This window comes from Oryctolagus cuniculus, chromosome 20 (genome assembly GCF_964237555.1).
Source record: "Oryctolagus cuniculus chromosome 20, mOryCun1.1, whole genome shotgun sequence".
Taxonomy (NCBI): Eukaryota; Metazoa; Chordata; class Mammalia; order Lagomorpha; family Leporidae; genus Oryctolagus; species Oryctolagus cuniculus.
In genome coordinates, this window is record NC_091451.1 from 47,214,289 (window position 1) to 47,240,631 (window position 26,343).

Here is a 26,343-nt window from a genome sequence, read left to right on the forward strand (position 1 = left end):
GCCCAGGTCAGACGCCACGCGGTCGGCGGCGCCAGGACGCACGGGCCCTGCCGCCTCCAGCTGCGCCTCCGCGGGTGGGACGCAGGGCTCCCTCGTCCCCCTCTAAGCGGGGCCCGCTCCGGACGCGGGCCGGGCTCCGCACGCGGAGCTACCCCGCGCCGCGGTTCTGCCCAGTTCGTTTCAGTCGAACCGCGCGTCCTGGACAGCTGGACACGCAGGGTGGCTCGGGAGGCCTGGCCCTGGCCGGAGGGGTCGCGCGAGCAGGACACACGCAGGGCCCGGTCCCCGGCCCGCCCGCCCGCTCCCATTGTCTGCAGAGACCCTCGCGAAGCCGGCCGAGATAGGGCCGGGGGCCCCACATCCGCGAGGGCCCGGGCGGGCTGGGACGCACACCCCGGGGACCCATGGCCGCGGCCCGCGGACACTCAGCTGGGCGAGCCGCGGGGACACCGAGGGCGGCTCCCAGGGGGCGCGGCGGGGCGGGGCCTTTGCGCAGGCGCGAGGGCGCGCGCTCCCGCCGGCCAGCGGGCGGGGCCGCGGCGAGCGCGGGGGCGCGCGCCCGGCGCCTCACTTCCGGCGGGTTGCGATTGGCCCCCAGGCAGAGAGCGCAGGCCCCGCGCAGCCAATCGGCGCGGCGGGCGCGGCCGGGGGGCGGCGGCGGGCGCGCGCGTGCGGGCAGGCGGCCGGGCGCGCGCGGGGCGGGCGGGGCGGGGCGCCGCGGCCACAGCCTCGTCGCCGCCCGCGGGCCTGTCCGCCGCCCGGGCCCGGCCCGTCCCCGCTGCCGCCCGGCCATGTGACCGCGCCGCCGCCCTCCGCGCGCCCGGCCCGCCCGCCGCGCGCCCGCGGCCCGGCCGCAGCCCAGGCCGCCGAGGGAGCGGGGGGCCGGCGCCATGGCCGAGCGGGGCCGCCTCGGCCTCCCCGGCGCGCCCGGCGCGCTCAACACGCCGGTGCCCATGAACCTGTTCGCCACCTGGGAGGTGGACGGCTCCAGTCCCAGCTGCGTGCCCAGGTACACCGCGCCGCGCCCGGCACCCGCGCACCTGCCGGGGCCGCCCCCGCCGCAGGGCCTGCGCCGGCCGCGGGGTCCCCGCCCCGACGCGCGCGCCCGCGTCCCCGGGCGCACCTGAGGCTGCCTGCGGCGCCGGCCGGGCCGTGCCCAGTGCGCACCTTCGCACCTGCCCCGGTGCGTGCGTTTGGGTGGGCTGGGGCCGGCCTGGTCCGCCCGAGGCCGGGTGCCACGCGCGGGGCGCCCCGCAGGGCGCGCAGACGTGGGGCCGTGGTGGCACTGGTTCGTCCGACGCGGGTTTCGTGGGTTCCTGGTGTCGGGCTTCCGAGGCGCCCGGCCAGCCCCGGTCTGCACCATGGCCCTGCCGAGGCTGGGGCGTGCGCCGCGCACCCGGGACAGCGCGGGACGCGCTGCTGCCCGCAGGGTTGTGCCCGGCCCATGGGTTCTCGGACTCGCGGCTCCCGTTCCTCCCACTCAGTTTGAAACTTGTGTGAGTTCTCCGGGGCTCGTGGATGCCCCCCAATCGGGCCAGACGCCCCGCAGCCCTGCCCCTGGGACGGACTCGGGTCGGGACCCCGGCCGGCGCGCAGAGCGCGGCCGCCTTCACGCGAGGGGCTTCGGGCGGGCCTCTGGCCTTCAGCAGGGTGCCGGGCCGCGGGGCCTGGGCCGCAGGGTCCTGGCGCAGCTCCCGGTCCCGCCAGGGCCTCCGGGAGGGCTCGGATCCGTGTGGGACAGGACGGTCAGCATTAGCTGCAGGGTCGAGCCTGGGTTTCCGGACCCACCCCCCTGCCTCTCCTCTGGGGAATGCGAAGCCGACCCCGCGGCCCCCCCCATCCACTCCTTTGCCCCACTCCCCAGGCTTGTGCGGGTCAAGTTCGCCGGCTCGCAAGCCCCAGGGCAGAGCACGGCAGCTGGGTCCCAGGCTGCCCCGCGGGTGTTGAGAGCAGCAGGGGCGAGTGGCAGGGGCGGGACGCCTGTGGCCCGCAGTAGACCCCACTGGGTTCCGAGGGTTCAGAGAGCCCCCAGGGGGAGGGCATGTGGCTGGGCTGGCACAGCAGGCCGGACATCGCTGCCCTGGATGGGGTATGGGAAGCGGGCTGAGGCCTGGTTCTTGGGGTGGATCTGGGCACCCCCTCCCTGTGCTGCCGGCTCTGCTGTTGGGGCCCGCGAGGGGAGCCGGTCCTTGTCCCTGGCGCTCTTGCCACCCTCAGTTCCGGAGCTGTACTGCTGCTGACCACTGTGAACGTATCCGCTGCTGCATGGTCCTCTCGGGCCCTTGCTGTGTGTCCAGCTTCTGGCCACCCAGGAGCATGCTGCCGTGGACGCGGTTGGATGCGTCTTGCGCGGGAGCAAGTGCCCCGTGGCCTGCAGGGTCTCCGCCGAGCACCTGCCAGCTCCCCACCAGTCCCCAGGGCCGGGCTCCGGCCAGTGTTGGGTTAGGGTCCGGCCTCATTGCCAGGCCGCTGGGTGCACGGTGGGGCTGTGACTTGATTTGGATTTCTCTGATTACTACGTTAAGCCACATGTTCTTTGTCAGTGAAATTTCGTTCCTTTTTTTTTTTTCCCCGATTTTTCTCTTTTTTCCCCACTGGAGTCTGCAGTTTCTTTAGGGGACATTTCCCCCTCGATGTGTGTGTTGAAAACGGCGTCTCTTCCTGCTCGGGGTTCATTTGTCAGTTCTCTGTCCCGGCACCTGGGGCTGTGACCCAGACAGGGTGCAGAGCCCTGGTCTCCTCCCGCAGTGTCCTCGGCCAATTGCCGAGTGACGTTTGGATGTGGGGGCAGCATCGCTGGTTTGCACCTTTCCCCGGAGCCCGGCTGCTCCCTGCAGTTTGAGTTGTGGCACACGTGTGCCCCGGAAGGCACAGAGCGTGTCTCGTCACCCTCACTGTTCCTGCTGGCTCTTGCAGCTAAGGCTGTTAGAGTGACCTGTCCTGGGGTGTGTGTCTAAATAGATTTGTTTATGTGAAAGGCTGAATGACAGGGAGGTGGAGACGCAAACCCAGAGATCTTCGGTCTGCTGCTTCACTCCCCAGATGGCTGTGAGAGCAGGGGCTGGGCCAGGCTGACGCCCATGTGGGTAGCAGGGGCCTGAGCACGTGGGCCATCCTCTGCCCTCTGCGCTCCTGCTCCCCAGGTGCCTTGGCAGGGAGCTGAATCAGAAGCAGAGTTAGCCCCGGCTCAGCGCGGCACGTGGGTGTCCCAAGGGTGGCCTACCCTGGACGCCCACCCCAAGCTGCCAGTTTTGTGGTGGCTGCCTGGTGGGGGGTTGCAGTCTGCCCCCGCCGGGGGACCCCTGCTCTTCCTGGGGCTCGGGTCCCTTTGTTTGGTTAATTGGGCAGCTCTGATGAGCAGAAGTTCTAACGTTTTTATTCACTCACTTATTTGAGAGGCAGAGAGAGCGTTCCCCTCTGCTGGTTCACTCTCCAGGTGCTTGCAAATGCGGGGTGGGCTGAGCCCACGCCTGGAGCCTGGAACCCCATCCAGGGCTCCCGCGGAGGGGCAGGAAGCCGTGCGACTGGCCGGCCCAGGTGCCGCAGCAGAGGTCCGGGCTGGGCTCTCTTCCCTGGCCTGTCGCTGTCGGGTGCTGCCTGAGCGGCCTCAAGTCGTGGACGGGCTTCTGTGCGTGGTTTCTGGGAGCTTCCGCGCGGCTCATCGAGCCGTAACTCAGACGCCGCCTGAGGTGGGGCTGAAGTTCGGGCGTTTGGCCCCCGGTGGGGTTCTGTGGCTCCGCAGAGCCAGGTGGGGACAAGTGGCCTTTGTGTGACATCAGCTTGCAGGTCATAGTTCACGCCTGGCTTCTCCTAGCTGCCGCTGCCATTTACAAATTCAACTGCTTTAAAAAAAAAAAAAAAAAAAAGCTTTATTTGTGTATCTGAAAGCGAGCTAGCCGATCCCCCCACTGCTGCGACAGCTGGGGCTGGGCCAGGGCTCCCCTTGGGGGTGGGGCCCAAGCAGGGAGCCTCCAGGGTGCCTGAGCAGGGCGCTGGACTGCAGGCGGCGCCCCGGGCCTCTTGAGGGCGGGTGCTGGGGTGGCGCTAAGCTGCCCTCGGTGCGGTGCTCTGAGGCTGCGGTGTGGAGACGTTCGGGCTGCTTCCTCTTTGGCTGTGCCGTGGGCTCGCCGTACCCCGAGTGCTGGGCAGAATTCACCCTGGGACGCTTGGAGTCCTCCAGAGATTCCTGGTCAGCTTTCCTGCCGGCTGTGCGGCGCTTCCCGCCCTCAGTGCGGCTTGACACTGAGTTTGTCCATTTCATCCAGATTTTCAAGTTTATTGGCATAAAATTGTCCATATTCTTAAGGGTTTTTTTGGTTTATTTTCACTTTACTTGAAAGGCAAAGAGGAGGTCTGTCTGCTGGTTCACTTCTCAAACGTCTGCTACGGCCTCCGCGCTGGAGCCAGGAGACTGGAGCTCCACCCGGCTTCCCCTGGCGGGCGGCAGGGACCCGAGGAGCCGCCCGGCTGCCTCCCGGGTGCACTGGGGCAGGAAACTGGGGCCAGAGCAGAGGAGCTGTCGTGGGGTGCGGCGCCCCGGGTGGTGTCTCTCGGCTGCACCATGTGCCTGCAGCATCTGTCCTGGTGGCTTAATTTTATTGGCTTTTTCTTTTTTTAGAATTTAAACATTTTAAATTTTACTTAAAAGGCAGAGAAACAGAAAGGGGGTAGGGGATCTCTTATCTGCTGGTTCATCCTTCAGATGCCTGTAGCAGCTAGGCTTGGGCTGGGCCAGGGCCAGGAGCCAGGAGCCCGTTGGCTCTCCCACGTGGGTGCAGGGGCCCGAGCACCTGGGCTGCCCTCCGCTGTTTTCCCAGGCTGCCAGCAGGGAGCCGGGTGGGACTCGTGCCCCAGGAGCCAGGGTGTTTGGTGTGGAACCGGCCCTGGGGCTCCGGGGCAGTGGCCCCTCAGCTGGTGCTGAGGGTGTGGCCTCTGTGTGACCCCCCTGCTGGGGGTGGTGGCCTCTGCGAGCTGTGGAAGCCCTCGGCCCCCTTCCCTTCAGTCGTGTCTCCTCTCTGCTCCGCGGGCCTTGGGCACGGCCGGGGGGTGGTCAGCTCTGTCTCCCTGTGGGCACCGTCCCCTCACCTTCCCTGGGAGCACACGGGAGTCACTAGGGCTGTGTTTGGAGAGCAGCGTCCAGGTGTGGACGGTGCTGCGGGGCACATGGGGCTGTGTGTGTGAGTGGAGGCCTGGCCCATCGCCCTGGGCAGTGCTGGAGGCCCACGGGCACCACCGGCAGGAGTCAGGCTTGGAAAGCTACCCCGTGGCCGCCTCTCTGAACCTTTGCGGACACCCTGCGGCCCACGCCACTTCCGAGAGTGGTCATCAGGTGCCGTCTGGCCCAGCAGTGGCTGGAGAGCCGGTGTTGCGCCCCAGGGCCTGGCTCTGAGTGCCGCCTCCTGGCTCCCGACCCCAGCTGCCGCTGGGCATCCTGGGAGCAGCAGTGTGGCTCAGGTGCCGGCACGGAGCTCTGGGGAGGCAGCAGCAGGTGGGGGCTTTGTCTATCAAATAAATAAATAAAAATGCAGAACAAAGAAATGCTGCGCTAACAAGCAGCCGGGCCAGGTGCGACCCTCTGGCCAGCTGTGGCCTGGTGTTGGCTGACGTCCGCTCTTGTCCTTTCCGGGGAGGTTCGGTGGAGCAGGTGGCAGCCAGCAAAGGCCGTTGCATGGAGTGGCCCTGGTCGGCCCTGTGGTGGCGTGTGGAGCGGGCAGGGCAGCGTCAGACCTTGGGGGTCCAGACGTGGCGCAGCCAGGGTGATGGGTGGCTAGCAGGGAAGGGGGCGCTGCAGGCCTGGGAGCATCCGCCCCGGCCGCCGCCTCGGGCGTCCTCCCCCAGGGCCGCTGGTCCTTGGGAACTCACCGAGGTGAGTGAGAGGCGTCTGCCGGTGGGTGCGGCCGTGGGGACGGTGCGGGTAGCAGGGCGTTGAGAGCTAGCTCCTAGTGATGGCCTTGTGCAGGGGTCCACGAGGAGGCCCTGCTGCCTCCTGCCGTGTGGGTCCCCTAGGGTGGAGGTACCAGAGCCCTTGGGGCAGAAACGGGCAGTGGCGACGCCAGGCGGTGGGTGGGGCTGCCCTTCCTGCACTGCACGCGGCCTGGGACAGCGGTGCCTCCTGGGGCCTGGCTGTGCCATCTCTAGGGTCCAGCGGCAGCGCCAAAGCTGCATTGTCTGCACCCCTCCCCCGGCGCCTGCGCTGACCGGCACTCAGCCCCTCGGCCGGGCTCCTCCCCCCAGCTGTTCACTGTCTCTTCGTCCCGTCCCACGTCGTCCGTGTTAGGAGGGACTGTGGGGGCCAGAGGCCCCTCGACAGCTGGGGACGCCGTCAGCGTCTTGTGTCTTAGCGTCTTCTCCGGCTGCCCCGCAGCTGCTCCTGGGGCGGCTCCAGCGGACTCGTGGCGCACACGCCCAGGGCTACTTGCGTAGGAGTGGGAGGAGCGTGCCTGCGGGGGGCTCTGTGCCACCGGGTTGGGCCGGGGTCCCTGGTTCTGGAGGGGTTTGGGTGAGGGCTGTTGTACCGCCCAGGAGCCCCGAGAGTGCCTGAGAAGGCGGCCGGTGCCTGTGACCAGCTGCTCCTGCCGTAGCAATGGCTTCTGCCTCCTCCTGGGAGTGCCAGGGAGAGCGTCAGCTGGACACAGGCTGCGGGCAGCACCCACTGCAGGGCCCAGGGCAGGTGTGCGTGGGAGCAGGCCCCCAGGAGGGCCGCCGGCTGCCCTGCCCACCTCGCCTCGCCTCAGCCCGGGATGCTGGTGAGCCTCTGACACCAGCTCTGCTGGCTTCCAGCCGGGCCTCGGGGCTTCTGGTTTAGACCCCAGGGTGCAACCTAGTGGAAGGTCTTGTACTTGACAGTCGAGTGGGCCCACACGTCCTCCTGGGCACAGCCCGTGTGCAAGCGCCACACCCCTCAGAGGGGCTGGGCACTGTGGAGCAGCAGGGCCAGGGCTGGGCGAGGCCTGGCCCGGTGCCACCCAGCCCCGAGTGAGCCTGCAGAAGTGGAGTGGATGTTGGGGGGGGGTCAGTGCCAGCCAGACTGTCCCCAAAGACGGCCCAAGTGCTTGGTCCCCTGCACCCACATGGGAGATCCAAAGGAGCTCCTGGCTCCTGGCTTCGGCCTGGCCCAGCTCTGGCTGTCGGGGCCGTTCGGGGTGTGAACCAGCAGATGGAAGAGCTCTCTCTCTCTCTGCCCTGCCCCTGCCCCCGCCCCCATCCCCGCCCCCGTGACTCTGCCCTCAAATAAATAAATCTTTAAAAAAAAAAACAACTCCCCATCAGGGGCTGTGGGATGGTAGGGCAGGGGTCACCTCATGGCTCCTTGGACGTCTCCTCCAACTTCTCAGGCCCTGGGGTGGAGCCAGGGCCCCTGGCCCTCATTTGGCAAAGAGCACAGGGCCGTGGTCCCGCTCGTGCGGATGGGAGGGAAGTCTGGTGCCCGCCCCTCACTCACCCGCACACGCCCCGGCGCAGGCGCTGACTGAGCTGCTGCGCAGAGATGGGGCTGGCCTGGGGCCCCCGGGCCCCAACCTTTAGACAGACCAGGGTCAGGGGTCGGCTCTGAGGCCGTCCCCGGGGGACTCCCACACAGAGAGCCAGTGGCAGTGAGACTGGCGCCTGAACCAGTTTCCCCGTGGCCTGAGAGGGGTGGCCAGTGGATGTGCTGCCCGGCCTGGTCCCCTGCCCGCATTTGTCTTCCGTAGAAGGGGCTTTGGTGACAGTGGAGGAGAATGCCCACCGCCCCAGGGTCATCCCGAGACTCAGCAGGCCCTCAGGCTGGGCTGCCCAAGACTCGACATTCCAGTGGCCAGCATGGAGCGAGTATGGCCCGGGGCAGGGACGGCACGCGTGACGCAGACCCGGCCCGGGGACACTGTTGCTGGATGGCTTGGCGAGTTCTGCACATGCTCTGTACTGAAGCAGGGGCCAGTGTCCGGTCAGCAGGGTGGGGGTGGCCTGGACGCTGTCTGTGCTCCAGTGGGGGCGGTGAGGCCGCCGTGAGGGGACAGGTGCACGGTGGTGGGCTCCTGGCGTTCAGGGCTTCTTGGGGTCCCTTAGAGTGCTCGTGGGTCTCTCGTCTTTCTGGTTTCCTTCAGGGGTGAGCACGGGTGCTCTCTGCGCAGAGTCCGGAGTCCCAGGCCCTGGCTCTGTTCTCCACCAGGCTATGGAGTGTAATGGGACCGGGGCGGGGGGGCGGTCCAGTGCCCATGGCCCCAACGCTCCTCCCACGCCTCTGGGTGGCTGTAGCTGGACTTGGCATGTGGCTGCCCTGCAGCCTTCCTGGGGCCCCACCCTGGTCTCCCAGGCCCTGTGTGCCTGGCCCCGGACTTGGACATCTGCCCCTGATGATGGTCTCCTTCCCACTGGGGTGAGAAGCCCCTAGAACCTGCCTGCTGTCTCTGGGCAGCACCGTCCTGGACACCAGACTGGCTGAAGGTTGAGCTCGGACTCCCGGCTGAGAAACAGGGCCCTGTGCCGGTGCACACAGCCCCAGGGGCTCCTCGCCAGGGTTCACGGCTGGCAGCTGAGCAGGCCGTCACGCACCCGACTTGGGTCAGCGCAGCCTCGTGGCCCAGACTCTCACATGGGCGGGGCCCACTCTCACCCCCGCAGTCTGCACCACCACTCAGAGGCTCGCTGAGCACTGGGGGGCTGGGCTGCAGTCTCTGAGCGGCCCCAGGTGGCACAGAGCAGGGACAGGAAGCCGTGATGGGCAGGCGGAGCTGCCCTTGCCTGGTGAGGCGGTGGGGGTGGGAGGGTCCCTGTGCATGGGGTCTTCCTTCGGAGCTCCGATGCCCCAGGTCAGCCCTGCCTCAGCCTGGTGAGGTATCCCTTTGTCAGCCGTTGCCATCTGTGCGGTGAATCTTGCCTTTTGCCTCAGCTCCGTCCCCGAGGTCACCGCCATGCACATGGTATCCCGCGGCTCCTCCCAGTCTTGGCCTCACCCTTCGACCTGGGCTGGCTTAATTTTTTAAAAACAGTTTTTATTTATTTAAAAGACTAAGAAAGAGAGAGGTCTTCCATACAGTGGTTGACTCCTGGATGTCCACCGCGGCCAAGACCGGCCCAGGGACAAAGCCAGGGGCTGGGGAGTCCCACCCAGGTCTCCCATGTGGGTGGCAGGGACCCAGGCACTTCGGCCGTCCCCTGTTGTCTCCCAGGGTCTGCACTGGCGGGAGCTCAAGGCAGGCACTGCGGTGTGGGGTGTGGGGTGTGGGTGTCGAGGCTGCTGGGCCAGCATTCCAGGGTGGAGGAAGCGAGGCCTTGGGCGCAGGCCTCCTTACGGGGGTCCGTGGGCTCGGCCGTGCATATGGTGACTCCTTCCATGCACAGCCTGGACGCCAGCTGCGACGGCTTGGGACCTTCCGCGCCCACTGCGACTCCGCGCAGGTGCCTGGTGGTGCCTGGAGAATTGTCCCCTTCACTGGTGTGTGCAGGGGCGACTTCTTCCCAACTCTGTCTTCATCCTCCGCGGGCTCTGTGTGAGCTGTGAGCATTTTGCAGAATTCTCACTCAGCACCTGACCTGTCCCCTGTCCTGGGCAGCAGCCACTCGTCACCCCCACACCATGTTTCTGCAGAGCCCGCTGAGGGCTGCAGGTTTGAGAGGTTTCTTTAAAAAAACAACCACCTGAAAGGCGGAGAGAGAGGGAGAGACAGAGAGACTTCCCTCCTCTGGTTCACTCCCCGGATGCCCACAGCAGTAGCGCCTGGGCCAGGCTGAGGTCAGGAGCCAGGAACTCAGTCTGAGTCTCCCGCGTGGGTGGCAGGGACCCAAGCACTCGGATCGTCTCCTACTGCTGTCCAGGCCGTCAGCAGGGGGCTGGATGGGACGCGGAGTAGCTGGGACTTGAACTGGCGTTCCGGTGTGGGATGCAGGTGTTCAAGTGGCAGCCTGAGCCCCTGCCATGGGCCACCCCTCTGGGCTTTCTGAGCACCCTGCTCCCCCACGCGGGCCGAAGTCCTGCCACTGGTCCCCAGGTCCCCAGGGTCAGCCCTCCCCTCTCGGCTCCGTGGTCATCAGTGAGGAGCAGGTGGGCCTTCCCACCCAGAGCCAGGGTCTCGAAGGAGTGGGTGGAGTGTGGAGGCTCAGAGCCTGCTGGCGTTGACATTTGACGTGGTTTTGACATCATTGTGCAGGTGCAGGGAGTGGAGGTGGCAGGCGACCCCGGTGCCTGGCGCCCAGCTGGGAAGGTTGTGCCTGTGGCCCCTGCTCCAAGTGACACAAACGTGGGATGGGTGTGGGCAAAAGTCCCTTCCCTGCAGCCCGCAGACAGGTTCTGGACCTGTCCTGGGCAGGCTCTGGGGTCTGAGTCCCCCCAGTGTGCCCCCGACAGTCCCACCGCTCTCCAGCCCTCCTGCGGCTTCTCGCCTCTGCGGGCCCCGGGCCAGGCCCCGTGGAAGGGCACATTCCCAGCCTGCTCTGTGCGGCGGCCAGTCCTGGGGTCAGGGAGGGATGGAGGTGCCCTGCTCCCTGCCCCCTTTCACGTGTGTCCAGGTGGCACCACCCTGGTAGCGGCACAGTGCAGGCACTGTGTGGTCAGCCCAGAGACCCACCCCACTCCTACCACAGGTTGTTCTCAGCCGGGAACTCGGCACCCCGGAGAAGGTTCTGGCTCCTTGATGGTGCACCCTGGCAGGAGGACAGGTCCTCCCCGGGACAGGCCTGGGACAGGCTGGGCGTTGAAGATGCCCGTACTGGGGGCTGCTTCCTCCCAGGCCCGCCCCTAAGTGGGTGAAGTCCCTGCCCACCATTCGCCCTTGTGGGCCCTTGGGGGAGGGGTGGGAGGCAGATTTTGGCAGAGAAGTTCAGTTCCCGATGAAACCCCAGACTGGTGGCTGGCCTGGCCCCCACCTAGGCAGGGTCACCAGGAACAGTGGCTGTACACCCTGAGGTGAGCTGCACGAGACCAGGGACAGTGGCTGTACACCCTGGGGTGAGCTACCCAAGACCAGGGACAGTGGCTGTACACCCTGGGGTGAGCTGCACGAGACCAGGGACAGTGGCTGTACACCCTGGGGTGAGCTGCGCGAGACCAGGGACAGTGGCTGTACACCCTGGGGTGAGCTGCGCGAGACCAGGGACAGTGGCTGTACACCCTGGGGTGAGCTGCGCGAGACCAGGGACAGTGGCTGTACACCCTGGGGTGAGCTGCGCGAGACCAGGGACAGTGGCTGTACACCCTGGGGTGAGCTGCGCGAGACCAGGGACAGTGGCTGTACACCCTGGGGTGAGCTGCGCGAGACCAGGGACAGTGGCTGTACACCCTGGGGTGAGCTGCGCGAGACCAGGGACAGTGGCTGTACACCCTGGGGTGAGCTGCGCGAGACCAGGGACAGTGGCTGTACACCCTGAGGTGAACTGCACGAGACCAGGGACAGTGGCTGTACACCCTGGGGTGAGCTGCACGAGACCAGGGACAGTGGCTGTACACCCTGGGGTGAACTACGCAAGACCAGGGAGTGAGATCCCACCTCCGTGGCGAAGACGCCACGGTGGAGGCCAAGCTGTGGCTGGGGCTGTTCCCAGGGGAGACACAGCCACAGCCTCGCCTGCCAGGGCCAGAGTGTGGCGTGTCCAGCTCTGGACGCAGCTGTGGGACATCGGGGTCCCGACTTGTCTGTGGTGGGGCCACCCACAGGGCAGCGGCCGGCTGGCTAGGACGCTGCCCTTCTCTCCTCACTAGCAGGGAGCAGGCTTGTGCACTGGGGAAAGCTAAGCTCGGCCAGGGAGAGCTGGTGGCCAGCCCGGCCGCCCTGGCACAGCTTGGTGACAGCTCAGAGCCCTCAGCCCTGCAGCGTTGCACACAGACCTCTCGGCAGTCGCTCAGCCGCGTGTGGACAGCCCCGAGGACACCTGCACCTGGCCTGGTGCGTGGTCTTCCTCTGCCTGCAGGGCCGCAGCGTACAGAGGACGCCTGGCCAGCTGCTGGCACGGCTTGACTGCCTCGGGGGCGGACGTGCAGCCCCACGGAGGGCAGCTCCTGGAGACAAAAGGCCACGGTCTCCCTGCTGACGCAGTGCACGGTCAGCAGGTTTGGGGCCCACAGCTGTGGCCCTGAGGGCGGCTGTCGCTGTGCTGCCCCTCGTGCCAGACGGGCAGAGTGGGCATTGGGGGTCTTGGAGGGAAGTTGCTTTTGGGGATCTCATCTTCAGGCTCTGTGCTGCCACGGGCCCTCCTGGGGTCCCAGAGCCCCCTGTGTCTGGGGTCAGCATGGTTTTCTTGTGAGCCTACAGGTGCACTGCTCCTCTGTGGACACTGAGGGCTGGCCCGTGCAGGCTGTCACTGCCATGCAGTTGCCACCTCCTCGGAGGACAGTGTCGTCGGGGGCTTGGACTCTGCTTGCCTGCTGCTGGGCCGCAGGTCCTCTATGGCAGGGCAGACCCCCAACCTGGGCCCTGGGCCCTGACCCGTGTCCTTGGTGCTTTGTCCCTGTCTCCTGGGCGTGCTGTCCACCAGCGAGGCACATCCTACAGCAGTGTGTGACGCTTCCAGGAGGTCACCTCTGGCTGGGCAGGGGGAAAGGGCCGGCAGAGTCCAAGGGGCAGGGGAGGCTGGGGAAGGAGGCTTGGGGTAGGTTCTGGGTGGACCCAGGGACGCTGGGGAGGGGCCACCGTTGAGCCTGGGCTTTCTGTCTTAGAGGGAGCTTGTCAAGGACAGCAAAGGGTGGGGCCGGCATCCCAGTGCAGAGGGTTACGCTGCAGCCTGCAGTGCCAGCATCCCACATGAGCCCTGGTTTGAATCCCGGCTGCTCCACTTCTGATCCAGCTCCCTGCTAGTGCAGCTGGGAGAGCAGCAGCAGATGACCAAGTGCTTGAGCCCCTGCATCCAGGTGAGATACCCAGGTGGAAATCTAGGCCCCTACCTTTGACCTGACCCAGCTCCAGCCATTGTGGCTGTCGGGGAGGGAACTAGTGGATGGAAGATCTTTCTTTCCTTGTAATTCTGCCTTTTAAATCAATCTTAAAAAAGAAAAATGAGAGCAGAGGTGGAGAGGTGGTGGTCACACAGAGTGCTGTGCACACATGGTGTTTCACACGCAGACCTGGGCCTGTGCCCCCTCCTGGAGATAAGCAACGGCTGGACGCCCGGCCACAGCCAGCTGCCACTCCAGCTCGCACGGAGCAGTGTGGGTGCGCAGTGCTCTGGGGTGAGCAAGGCCTGAGTTTTCCAGCGTCCAGCGTCCTGGCCCTGCACGTGTGTCCAGTGCACATCTTGCCAGGGCCTTGCGACTCCAGTGATCCAGCTCTGCCTGACTCATGTCCTGCTCCGCTGTGAGATGGGGAGGACATCCGGACCTCTCCACGGTCTGTCCATCTCCCTCCCCGCCCCCGACTGTTTCTTAATCTTATTGTTTTCTTGTTGCATGGTAGCTGTAAAGTAACACACGGGTCACATGTATACGGTTGACTTTGTGATGTGCGGTACAGGGGTTAATGTACCTGGCTGGCATTCAGTGATGTGTACATGGTGAAGTGTATGTTAATGTGTGCACGGTTGGCATTTAGTGGCACACATGGTCATCAGCGTGTCCATGGTTGGCATTTAGTGGCACTCATGGTCATCAGCGTGTCCACGGTTGGTGTTGGGTGGCACTCGTGGTCGTCAGCGTGTCCACAGTTGGTGGTGGGTGGCACGCGTGGTCGTCAGCGTGTCCACGGTTGGTGTTGGGTGGCACGCGTGGTCGTCAGCGTGTCCACAGTTGGTGGTGGGTGGCACGCGTGGTCGTCAGCGTGTCCACGGTTGGTGTTGGGTGGCACTCGTGGTCGTCAGCGTGTCCACGGTTGGTGTTGAGTGGTCAGTGCTCAGTGGTGCTGAGTGGTCCACAGTTGGCACTGAGTGGTGTGCGGGGGTATTAGCGTGAACACGGTCCATGTGGACTGGTGCTTGCCCAGTCGCGTCCTTACCAGCTCCGCCCAACGACTGCTGAGTGAAGCCAGGGTCCCAAGGTTGCCGTGGCACACGCCGGGGAGGACCTGTTTCTTACAAGTCAGCCCTGTTTGCGGCGGCTGGTGGCCAGCAGGGGAAGCCGAGGACTGCACAGGTGCCTGGTGCCCAGGGAGACAGTCTCGCGTCTCCTCGCTGGCCCTGCTGCCACTGCGGGAGTGCAGAGGTGTGGGGGTGTGGGTGCTCAGGGGCGGTGGCTGGAAGAGAAGGAGGTGGCGTGCACATGGGGCGCGGGGCCCCGTCCTGGGAGGACTGAGTGGAACCCCCATTCCGACTGCCTGCCGCTCGGATCCCCTCCCCACGGGCCGTGCGCCCAGCTGGCAGGGCGGCTCTGCGCTCCAGGGGTGAGTGGATGAGGTGTCCGTGCACCCCGTGTTCCTGAGAGGCAAGGGGGTCGCCGGTGAGGGCCACTCCTTCCTCCTGCCCCGGTGCTCGTTGGTGGGAGCGTGGCCGGCCTCTGTGGCAGCTGGTCAGGGAGCAGCCACGTGCGGCAGCAGCTGCACTGGTGCAGGCTCAGAGGAGCCCCGAGCAGGGGCTGGGAGAGAGGGGTGCACCCCGGATCACAGCATCCCCACTTCCAACGGCCAGACTGGGAGACAGAGAAGCAAGGGGCCCCCATGGTGTGGCCCAGTGAGTGAGGGAAGCCATGGAGGGTGCTGGGGGCTGGGCCGCCGCCGCCAGGCAGTGTCGGATGAGGGTGCTGTAGGAGGCAGGGTGGGGGCGCCTGTGTGCTGTCCCGTCCCCGGGCTCTCTGGGCACAGTGTCTGTCCTGTGGTGCCAGGCCCAGCAGTGCACCGCGTGTGGGGTCTGCAGGGGCTAACAGGACTGGTCACCTCCAGAGTGACCTGGTGCTCACTGAGCACACAGGACTCCCCTAGGACCCCCTGCCCTCGGCTCTGGCCCTCAGCCTCTGGGTGTCCAGGTGCCCAGACCGCAGCCGGCGGCTCCGCCTCCCTCCCCCTCCCCCTCCCCCGTGTTCACAGCGGCTGCCTTGAGAAGTTGGGGAGGAAAGCACATGGGGACCAGGCTTGTGGAAGGGCGGGGACAGCAGGGCCGCGCTGCTCATGTCTTCGGGCTGTGACCACCGCCTGCTGCACCCCCACCCAGCTAGGACATGGGGAGGGGGCTGTGAGGGAGGGGATGGAGCTGGTGACAGCTGGTGGCGTCAGCCACTCGTCCACACGCATCCTCCTGATGGCGTCTTCAGAGGCAAGGGTGGGGACAGTGCCTCCCTGCACTCCTGCTCCTACGTCTCCTTATTTATTTATTGTAAGATTTATTCATTTATTTGAAACAGAGTTAGAGAGGTCTTCCATCGCTGGTTCACTCCCCAAATGGCCACAACAGCCAGGGCTGTGCCAGACCAGAGCCAGGAGCCAGGAGCTTCTTCCAGGTCTCCCATGTGGGTGCAGGGGCACAAGGACTTGGGTCTCTTCCACTGTCTTCCCAGGCCACAGCTGGGAGCTGGATCGCAAGTGGAGCAGCCGGGACTTGAACTGGCGCCTGCATGGGATACTGGCACCATAGGAGGCAGCTTTACCTGCTACACCACAGCAGCCCCCCCCATCTCTTTAAAGAAATTGGCTGATGTGTGTCTGGGATGTCACCGTGTGCCAGTGAGAGGACAACGGTGATGCCGGGTGTGGGCGTCTGCTGCTGCCGAATCCCTCACAGCCACCAGGGCCTCAGGCCTGGGCCCCGGCACAGGCGCAGGGCAGGTGGGCTTCCAGGCATTCCCTCGCGTTCTCCGAGAGGCCCTGCTGGCGCACGTCAGCTGAGGCGTGGGCCCTTCCTGGAAACTAGCCTGGGGTGAAGCACACAGGTGCAGTTGGCCAGGCCCTGCTGCACAGGGGGCTCTGCTGCCTCGGTGCCGCTGGCTGCGGGCTCCCGGGACAGATCTTAGGTTACGGCAGGGAAGTCAGACCTGGGGCTCCCGGGACAGACCTTAGATTATGGCAGGGAAGTCAGATCTGGGGCTCCCGGCACAGACCTTAGGTTACGGCAGGGAAGTCAGACCCGGGGCTCCCGGGACAGACCTTAGGTTACGGCAGGGAAGTCAGACCCGGGGCTCCCGGCACAGACCTTAAGTTACGGCAGGGAAGTCAGACCCGGGGCTCCCAGGACAGACCTTAGGTTACGGCAGGGAAGTCAGACCCGGGGCTCCCGGCACAGACCTTAGGTTACAGCAGGGAAGTCAGACCCGGGGCTCCCGGGACAGACCTTAGGTTACGGCAGGGAAGTCAGACCCGGGGCTCCCGGCACAGACCTTAGGTTACGGCAGGGAAGTCAGACCCGGGGCTCCCGGGACAGACCTTAGGTTACGGCAGGGAAGTCAGACCCGGGGCTCCCGGGACAGATCTTAGGTTACGGCAGGGAAGTCAGACCCGGGGCTCCCGGGACAGACCTTAGATTATGGCAGGGAAGTCAGATCTGGGGCTCCCGGGACAGACCTTAGGTTACGGCAGGTAAGTCAGACCCGGGGCTCCCGGCACAGACCTTGGGTTACGGCAGGGAAGTCAGACCCGGGGCTCCCGGCACAGACCTTGGGTTACGGCAGGGAAGTCAGACCCGGGGCTCCCGGCACAGACCTTGGGTTACGGCAGGGAAGTCAGACCCGGGGCTCCCGGGACAGACCTTAGGTTACGGCAGGGAAGTCAGACCCAGGGCTCCCGGGACAGATCTTAGGTTACGGCAGGGAAGTCAGACCCGGGGCTCCCGGGACAGACCTTAGATTACGGCAGGGAAGTCAGATCTGGGGCTCCCGGCACAGACCTTAGGTTACGGCAGGGAAGTCAGACCCGGGGCTCGGGGACAGACCTTAGGTTATGGCAGGGAAGTCAGACCCGGGGCTCCCGGCACAGACCTTAGGTTACAGCAGGGAAGTCAGACCCGGGGCTCGGGGACAGACCTTAGGTTACAGCAGGGAAGTCAGACCCGGGGCTCCCGGCACAGACCTTAGGTTACAGCAGGGAAGTCAGACCCGGGGCTCGGGGACAGACCTTAGGTTACAGCAGGGAAGTCAGACCCGGGGCTCCCGGCACAGACCTTAGGTTACGGCAGGGAAGTCAGACCCGGGGCTCCCGGGACAGACCTTAGGTTACGGCAGGGAAGTCAGACCCGGGTCTCGGGGACAGACCTTAGGTTACGGCAGGGAAGTCAGACCCAGGGCTCCCACTGTCGCTCTGTGGGGCGGGGTCTAGTGGGGTGTCCTGTTTGCAGCTGCTCAGCCCCTCGGGTCTGTAAACAGCAGCCGCGGTAACGTCCTGGCCCGGCCTCATGTCCACCCTGCAGCCCGGGACACTCCACAGGTCCCCACACCCGCTCTGCGTCCCGGGGAGCCGGCCGCCGTGGGCGTCCAGGGCACCTGCGCTCTCGCTCCCTCAGCTGCGTTGCCGGGGTGGCCGTCTGCCGCCCTGGTTCTGAGGTGGCCGCTTCTTCACCAGCACTTGGTTTTGGCTTTCTTGCTGTTTATCTTTTTTTTTTTTTTAAAGCCATTCTTTGGGGGCAAAACAGCATTTATTTATTCGAAAGGCACAATGGTAGCAAGAGAGGGAGAGACAGAAATGTTCCATCCGCTGTCTGCTGATTCAGATGCCCACAGCAGCCAGGTCAGGGCCAGGCCAAAGCCAGGAGCCAGGACTTCCTCCTGGGTCTCCCCTGCCAGTGGCAGGGACCCGCGCACTGGGGCTGTCGCTGCTGCCCCCGAGCGGCCTCTCAGGAGCTGGATGGGCAGCGGGAGCCCAGCACTGGAGCGTGGGACGCACTCCCAGGGCCTCGCTCTTGGTGAGGGCTGCTTCAAATATCTTGGTCACTTTGTATTAGGTGGCTGCTTTGAGAATTCTTTGTCGTCTGGACAAAACCCTTTGTCCAACACGAGGTCTGCAAATATTTCCTCCCACACTTAGCTCGTCTCACATAACAGGGTTTTTCACAGAGCAGAAGTTTTGCATTTTTAGAGCCCGAGTTACCGCTCGCTCTCTGTGTTCGTCTCTGGGCCGCTTTGTCCTCCCCGCGCTGTCCGGACTCTCGTAGGCTTCGAGTCTCGGAATTTGCTCCCTGTCCGTGCTGGGATGGCTGGCGTTCTTTGGCTTTCCACGTGTGATCCGTGCGAAGTCTTGCTGGGGCCTGACGGGCTTTTGCTGGCTCTGCCATCAGTGTGGGCACCTGAGCAGCCCGGCCGCTGGCACCTCTGGCACCTGCCGTCAGCGTGGGGGCGCCCAGCTCGCAGATAGATGGACGCACCGCTCCCTTGCCGCGTGTGCAGCTGCTGTGGGTGCACCGAGGCTGGTGTGGGCTGTGTGGCCCTGCTGAGCTCCTGGAGGGGCTGTTCTCACATACCCCGGCCCCGAGGCTCTGGATGTCTGCAAGGGGAGGGTTTATTTTTCTCCCTGCCCTCACTGCGCGAGGCCGAGGAACGGTTCCGGGACCATTTGCCTGTGCCTGGTCCTGGGGACAGCACGTAGTCCGTCGTTATTCAGTGTGGTATTAGCCCTAAGCTTTTGCTTTTCTTTGTAAGATTTGTTTATTTGAGGGCCGGCACTGTGGCGTAGCGGGTAAAGCTGCCGCCTGCAGTGCCGCATCCCATACGGGCGCTGGTTCGAGTCCCAGCTGCTCCTCTGCTGATCCAGCTCTCTGCTGTGGGCTGGGAAAGCAGAGGAAGGTGGCCCAAGTGCTTGGGCTGCTGCACCTGCGTGGGAGACCGGAGGAACTTCCTGGCTCCTGATTTCGGATAGCACAGCTCCGGCCATTGCGGCCATCTGGGGAGTGAACCAGCTGCTGGAAGACTCTCTGCTTCTCCTCTCTCTGTATAACTCTGACTTTCAAATAAATACATAAATCATAAAAATTAAAGATTTATTTATTTGGAAGCAGAGTGATAGAAGGGGGGGAGCTTCCATCTGCTGGCTCGCTCCGCAAATGGCTGTAGCACGTACGGCTGGGCCACGCTGGAGCCAGGAGCCTGGCACTCCACCTGGTCTCCTGCGTGAGTGGCAGGGGCTGGCGGGGTTCGCAGGGAGCTGGATCACAAGCAGAGCTGCCAGGACTGAAACCTGGGCTCCAGTGGGGTTGGGGGTGTGGCAAGCGCTGGCCGTGCTCACGGGCCTCCCACGATGGCCATCCTCACGGGCCTCCCACACTGGCCATCCTCACGGGCCTCCCACGCTGGCCATGCTCACGGGCCTCCCACGCTGGCCGAGCTCACGGGCCTCCCACGCTGGCCATACTCATGGGCCTCCCACGCTGGCCATACTCATGGGCCTCCCACGCTGGCTGTCCTCACGGGCCTCCCACGCTGGCCGTGCTCACGGGCCTCCCACGCTGGCCATCCTCACGGGCCTCCCACACTGGCCATGCTCACGGGCCTCCCACGCTGGCCGAGCTCACGGGCCTCCCACGCTGGCCATCCTCACGGGCCTCCCACGCTGGCCGAGCTCACGGGCCTCCCACGCTGGCCGAGCTCACGGGCCTCCCACGCTGGCCATGCTCACGGGTCTCCCACGCTGGCCATGCTCACGGGCCTCCCACGCTGGCCATGCTCACGGGCCTCCCACGCTGGCCGAGCTCACGGGCCTCCCACGCTGGCCGTGCTCACGGGCCTCCCACGCTGGCCATGCTCACGGGCCTCCCACGCTGGCCGAGCTCACGGGCCTCCCACGCTGGCCGAGCTCACGGGCCTCCCACGCTGGCCGAGCTCACGGGCCTCCCACGCTGGCCATCCTCACGGGCCTCCCACGCTGGCCGAGCTCACGGGCCTCCCACGCTGGCCGAGCTCACGGGCCTCCCACGCTGGCCATCCTCACGGGCCTCCCACGCTGGCCGAGCTCACGGGCCTCCCACGCTGGCCGTCCTCACGGGCCTCCCACGCTGGCCGTCCTCACGGGCCTCCCACGCTGGCCGTCCTCACGGGCCTCCCACGCTGGCCGAGCTCACGGGCCTCCCACGCTGGCCATGCTCACGGGCCTCCCACGCTGGCCGAGCTCACGGGCCTCCCACGCTGGCCATGCTCACGGGCCTCCCACGCTGGCCGAGCTCACGGGCCTCCCACGCTGGCCGTCCTCACGGGCCTCCCACGCTGGCCGAGCTCACGGGCCTCCCACGCTGGCCATGCTCACGGGCCTCCCACGCTGGCCGAGCTCACGGGCCTCCCACGCTGGCCGTCCTCACGGGCCTCCCACGCTGGCCATGCTCACGGGCCTCCCACGCTGGCCGAGCTCACGGGCCTCCCACGCTGGCCGTCCTCACGGGCCTCCCACGCTGGCCATACTCACGGGCCTCCCACGCTGGCTGAGCTCACGGGCCTCCCACGCTGGCCGAGCTCACGGGCCTCCCACGCTGGCCCTGCTCACAGGCCTTCCGCGCAGGTGTCCGCCGTCTCCTCCAGCCACGTGGTCACTCGGCCGCTGTCTCACTCCCCGGGACCTCGGGGCCTCCCTGCCAGCTTCTGTGATGGTGCCCGGGTCACTGGGTCCAGCATCACACTGAGAATTCTGGAAAGGAGCAGTTCCTAAGAAGTGGCATCGCGGTGAAATCTGCGCCTGCCTCGGACTGCCCGCCGTGGGCCGCTGGGCAGGAGGGCGCCTGTGTGCGCAGGGGCCACACGGCCGCTGGGGTCTGGGGCTGGGCCCTGCCTTGATTGCCGGCCTGGCTCGGGACGTGCTGGGAGGGGTTTCGGCTGAGCTTTCTCGTGAGCTGACGGCCGCTGGTGCTGGAAGCAGCTCGCCATCGCTCCTCCCACTCGCTGGGGCTGGGAGAGGGCGCCCGCAGGTGGAACGGGCAGTGAGGGCGTCCCCTGCACACGCACACGCAGGGTGGGGCCTCTGCCCTGTGTGGGAGGCCCTGGGGGCTCTGCGTGGCCGTCAGACCGCCAGGCCCTGGAATTCTGCTTCGTCCCTGACGGCGTTCTTGTCCCTGAGAGCGCACACGAGTGCGGCGTGTGCCCGGGCCGGGGCCGGGCGGGTCTCTGCACCCTGATTTGGCGCTCCCGCTGTTTGAGCTTCAGTCCTTTTGCCGAGGAGACCGGGCTTGGTCACATTCAACTCCACTCCAAACACGCGAAGCGTCTCCAGGGCTCAGACGCTGCACTTGGGGCGTTTCGGGGGCTCCCTGCTTGCCTGGTGCCCTGCGGGAGCCCCAGCCCCCAGCCCCCAGCCCCCCGCCGTCCTCTCGGGGTCTCAGAGACCGCCGGGGGCACCTTCATGTGCCTCCTGCCTGCTGCGGAGCCAAGGCACGCCCTGCTGGCCGAGGCCTCGTGTCTGCCCGGGCCGTCTCCAGGCTCAGTGCGACACAGATGGCCTCCTTGCTGACACCAAGTGGCCGCGACGGGCCTTTTATGAATGAGTGGACAGGTGCTGAGGAGCCCCCGGCCCGCCTGGCCCCCTGTGCCTGCTGCCTGTGCCAGGAGGTTGAGGCTGCTTCGGTATCCCGTGTTGCACCGCACGGCTGCTCAGATGGGTGTGGAGGCCCAGGCCTCTCCGAGGACGTGCCGCTGTGCCAGGCAGGCAGGACCCCCACCTGTGCTGCATCCACCCTGTGGCAGACGTCTGAGACCGGCCTTTCAGGAGGAATATGAGCCAGGCTACCTCTGGAAGGCTGGCGGGCGCTGCGTCGTCTTTGGAGCCCGTGGCTGTCCTGGTGTCTCACTGGGTCACGCAGGGCACATGGTCGGGCCAGCGCTGTTGGGGCGATGTGCGCCCACACAGGGCCGTGGGGAGTCCCCTATCACACACGGAGGCTCACTCCAGGGTGGGGGCATCTGGACCTGTGCTCCAGTGGACGCCATCTCCCTGGTCTGTGTCCTGCAGTCGGAGACACAGGGCAGCCTGGCGGGGCTGGGGGTGGGCACCTGGGGGGGCTGGGCACCAGGCTGAGCGCCTGTGCTCTCGACTCGCAGTGTGCAGCCTGGGGGGGCTGGGGCGGGCTCCTGGCGGTCCTGGCACCAGGCTGAGCGCCTGTGCTCTCGACTTGCAGTGGGCGGCCTGGCGGGGCTGGGGCGGGCTCCTGGCGGTCCTGGCACCAGGCTGAGCGCCTGTGCCCGGCAGGTTGTGCAGCCTGACCCTGAAGAAGCTGGTGGTGCTCCAGGAGCTGGAGAAGGAGCGCATCTCCGTGGTGATCGCCGTCAAGATGCAGGTGAGGCCCTGCCTGCGCCCAGGCCGCCTGCGGCTGAGGCGCACAGGTGCTGGCAGTGGGCGTGGCCATGCCCTCCAGGGAGCGCAGCTGCTCCCATGCACAGCCCCGCCCAGGGCACCTGAAGCCAGGCCTGCCCCTTCCTCGCACTTTGGAACCTCTCGAGTGGGAGACGTGGGAGGGAGGAGCAGGGAACTCTGGGAGGTGGCCCCACGCGGGGCCCCTGACCTCTCACAGGCCCTGTCCTTGAACTGTCACATTCGGGGTTCCTTCGAGGCTGTGTTGAAAGGAGACATGGGGGTCTGCCGTCCGCACCCCACGCCTCCTGGGACAGCGTAGCTGAGACCAACCCAGCTGTGGGCCACCTTGGCCTTTCCGAGGGCCACAGGGATGGCTCTGGCCCGTCTGCCTGGCAGTGCCCTGCGCATGTGTGGGGTCCGTGGGAGCTGACCTCGAGCAGGTGCGTGTGGGACCACCTTCCTCAGGCAAGGGTCTCAGTACCTGACCCCAGCCCTGAGCCCATGAGGACACAGCCCTGTAAGCAAATTACCCCCCCAGCACCACACGCACCCCTGCTGAGCGAGCCCACACCCCAGCATCACACGCACCCCTGCTGAGTGAGCCCATTACCCCCAGCACCACACGCACCCCTGCTGAGTGAGCCCACTATCCCCCAGCACCACACGCACCCCTGCTGAGTGAGCCCACACCCCAGCACCACACGCACCCCTGCTGAGTGAGCCCACTACCCCAGCACCACTCGCACCCCTGCTGAGCGAGCCCACACCCCAGCATCACACGCACCCCTGCTGAGTGAGCCCATTACCCCCAGCACCACTCGCACCCCTGCTGAGTGAGCCCACTACCCCCAGCACCACACGCACCCCTGCTGAGTGAGCCCACACCCCAGCACCACACGCACCCCTGCTGAGTGAGCCCACTACCCCCCAGCACCACACGCACCCCTGCTGAGTGAGCCCACACCCCAGCACCACACGCACCCCTGCTGAGTGAGCCCACTACCCCAGCACCACTCGCACCCCTGCTGAGCGAGCCCACACCTCAGTACCACACGTACCCCTGCTGAGTGAGCCCACTACCCCCCAGCACCACACGCACCCCTGCTGAGTGAGCCCACACCCCAGCACCACACGCACCCCTGCTGAGTGAGCCCACACCCCAGCACCACACGCACCCCTGCTGAGTGAGCCCACTACCCCAGCACCACTCGCACCCCTGCTGAGCGAGCCCACACCTCAGTACCACACGCACCCCTGCTGAGTGAGCCCACACCCCAGCACCACACGCACCCCTGCTGAGCGAGCCCACACCTCAGTACCACACGCACCCCTGCTGAGTGATCCCTCCCCCCAGCACCACTTGCACTCCTGCTGAGCGAGCCCACTACCCCAGCACCACATGCACCCCTGCTGAGTGAGCCCACTACCCCCAGCACCACACGCACCCTTACTGAGTGAGCCCACTACCCCAGCACCACACGCACCCCTGCTGAGTGAGCCCACTACCCCCAGCACCACACGCACCCCTGCTGAGCAAGCCCACCCCAGCCTCTTGGCAGGCCGGGCCAGCGAGTGCCCACCAGCCTGAGGGCCTCCTGAGCTGCAGCGGGTGAAGGCAGGGAGGAGGCCATGGTGGCGCTGCCCTGGGCATTGAGGTCAGGGTGCTGGCCACTGTCACACACCCGGGCCTGGTCTCCCCGGGCCTCCAGAACTGCAGAAAGCCACAAATGCGTTTGAACCTGGTGCTGTTGACCCGTCCACGCTGGCTTCTCAGCCCCTCCCTCCACTGCCTGTCTGCGGCTCTGCCAGGCCCTCAGGTTGCCCAGTGCACAGCCCCCCAGGCCTGCGTCCCCAGCCCACCCCACCCCCCTGCCTATCCTTTGAGCTCCGCGGCCCCTGCAGACCCTCAGACCCTCACTTGCTCCTCTCTGGGCTCCCTGCTGGCCACCTGCCCGGTGTGCCGGGCCGGGTGGGACAGGGGGAAAGGCACAGTGCTGCTCCGCCCCTCAAACCAACCTCACGGGGGTGCCAGGCTGGCCGGGTCCTGAGAAGCCGAAGCCAAGATGCGACTTGAGATCTGCAGAGGTGGGGGGACGTGGGGCCCCTGCGGCACTGCCGCTCCCCTGCCCCGATGAGCAGCTTATTCTGGGGTCCTGCCATGTCCGAGACAGCCCACCGCCAGCCCCCGGCTCCCGGAGTGTACTTTCAGGGCCTGGGGTCTCCGTATTTTAGGGTCTGTGCTGCGTGTTGCCTCTGGGAGGGGCCCAGAGTGTGCAGTCCAGGCCCTGTGCCAGTTGCTGTGTCCTTTAGGGAATGGCTGGAGGCCGGCAGTCGCGTTGCTGCTCTCCCACTGCGCAGGCAGGTGGCTACGGGTGGATGGGGCCAGCTGGTGCCCCCTGCTGGCAGTTGCAGAGAGTGCGGGCACAGCCGGCCTCATCGGAAGGTGCTCTGCTCCCCAGGGCTCCAAGCGGATCCTGCGGTCCCATGAGATCGTGCTGCCCCCCAGTGGACAAGTGGAGACCGACCTGGCCCTGACCTTCTCCCTGCAGGTGGGCCCGCGCCCGGGAGAGGGCGCGCGCGGGAGCACCTCGCGTGCTCTTCCTGAGGGCTTCCTTCGCTTCCTTAGATTAAGTGTTTCCTCGCATGTTCGTGATCAGAGCATAGTGATGGGGCCGCAGTCTGACGGCCGCGTTCAGGTCATCTAAGGCCTTCTGGTTCAGGGGAGGGGGAGGGGCTGCAGCCTTCGAATTCTGAGCGCGGGAGTTGAGCGGGACGGAGAAGTTCCAGGCTGCGCGGAGCCGTCGGGAAGGCCCAGGGCGGTCCCCTGCCGCCCGTGCACCTCAGTAGCCTTTGGAGGGCGAGCCTGGGGTCTCGCTGCTCAGCCTGGAGGGTGCACGGTGCTTCCCGCAGGAGCGCCTGCGACCCCACGTGGGCGTCGGCTCGCGCCCGGGGTTTCCTCGTCCCGGGAGCTGGGGTGGGCGCAGGGCTGGGTGCACCCCCAGCTCTGGCTGTGGCCTCTGCCCTCAGTATCCGCACTTCTTGAAGAGAGAAGGCAACAAACTGCAGATCCTGCTGCAGCGCAGAAAGCGCTACAAAAACCGCACCATCCTGGGCTACAAGACGCTGGCCGCCGGCTCCATCAACATGGCCGAGGTGAGCCGGAGAGTCTGCGGGGCCAGGGAGGAGCCGCCCTCGTGGCCACAGCGCTGCTGCGGGTCTGCGCTGGGCTCCCAGAAGTGCCCCTCCCTGCCCGTGCGCTTCCTCCCACGTGGCTCTCAGCACGGGCCCACGGCCAGGAGAGCAGGCAGGGTCCCGGCTCGGTGCTGAGCCCGGCGTCCCTGCTCCCCGGCGTCCGGCTGCGGGCTGCAGCGCCCCTGCCCTGGCGCTCAGCCTCTGGCCCTGTGCCTGCCCAGGTCATGCAGCTGCCCTCCGAGGGCGGCCAGGTGCTCAGCCTGTGCAGCAGCATCAAGGAGGCCTCGGTCAAGGTGGCCGAGATCTGGATCGTGTCCTTGTCCAGCCAGCCCATCGACCACGAGGAGAGCGCCATGCAGGCCGACCCCAAAGCCAAGTCCACGGGTAAGTGTGGCTGTCACGGGCCCGCCCCCCTGGGTACAAGCTTGGTGGCACAGCCACATCCGCGGGGGTCCGGGCTGCCCTGCGGCAGTGGCTCCTTGGTCATAAGACCCGTGTGCGGGGCCCCACAGTGCCACAAGGGTCCTGCACAGGGTGGGGCCCAGCGGGGTCAGCTGCCACCCTTGTCACAATCGGAGGCACCGCCCCTCCCCACCCCAGGGGCCCCGGTCAGCGCTCCGGGCAGGCAGACACGCCAGGCGGCCCCTCCTTGCCGGGCGGGCGCAGGGCGGCAGCGCTGGTGGCCGGGCCTGGCGGACGCTCAGGGAGCCCCGTTCTCGCACAGACAACTACTCCGAGGAGGAGGAGGAGAGCTTCTCCTCCGAGCAGGAGGCCAGCGACGATGCCGTGCAAGGCCAGGTGACTGGGGCTGGCGGGCGTCCTGGGCCTGAGGGCCCGGCTGCACCTGTGTGTGGCCCGTGCTGGGTGTGGCCTGCCTGGAGGGACCCCCGACCCTGCACGGGGTCCGGGGCAGGGCAGGACAGGGCAGCCCGTGGCCTCAGCGTGCGTCTCTGCAGGACCTGGACGAGGACGACTTCGACGTGGGGAAGCCGAAGCAGCAGCGGCGCTCGATAGTAAGGACGGCGGCCATGACCAGGGTCGGTGCAGACCGGTTTTGCTAACACTGGGGCTG

The 26,343-nt window shown here is 66.4% G+C and overlaps 1 protein-coding gene across 13 annotated transcripts in view; it reads left to right on the plus strand.

Annotated features, from left to right (window-relative positions):
* Positions 1-744: 744 nt before the first annotated feature.
* PACS2 (phosphofurin acidic cluster sorting protein 2) overlaps positions 745-26,343 on the plus strand; it is a 47,638-nt gene continuing 22,039 nt past the window's right edge. For 2 of the 13 annotated variants that reach the window (XM_070065459.1, XM_070065460.1), the window contains exons 1-7: positions 752-1,009; positions 21,975-22,062; positions 24,539-24,628; positions 25,107-25,232; positions 25,493-25,655; positions 25,996-26,069; positions 26,228-26,284. In XM_070065459.1, the coding sequence (XP_069921560.1) occupies positions 891-1,009; positions 21,975-22,062; positions 24,539-24,628; positions 25,107-25,232; positions 25,493-25,655; positions 25,996-26,069; positions 26,228-26,284 (717 nt within the window). In that variant the 5' untranslated portion in view covers positions 752-890. Of the gene's footprint in view, positions 1,010-21,974; positions 22,063-24,538; positions 24,629-25,106; positions 25,233-25,492; positions 25,656-25,995; positions 26,070-26,227; positions 26,309-26,343 lie in introns of all 13 variants that reach the window. The other 11 variants (XR_011384992.1, XM_070065465.1, XR_011384993.1 and 8 more) reach the window with 11 other exon arrangements.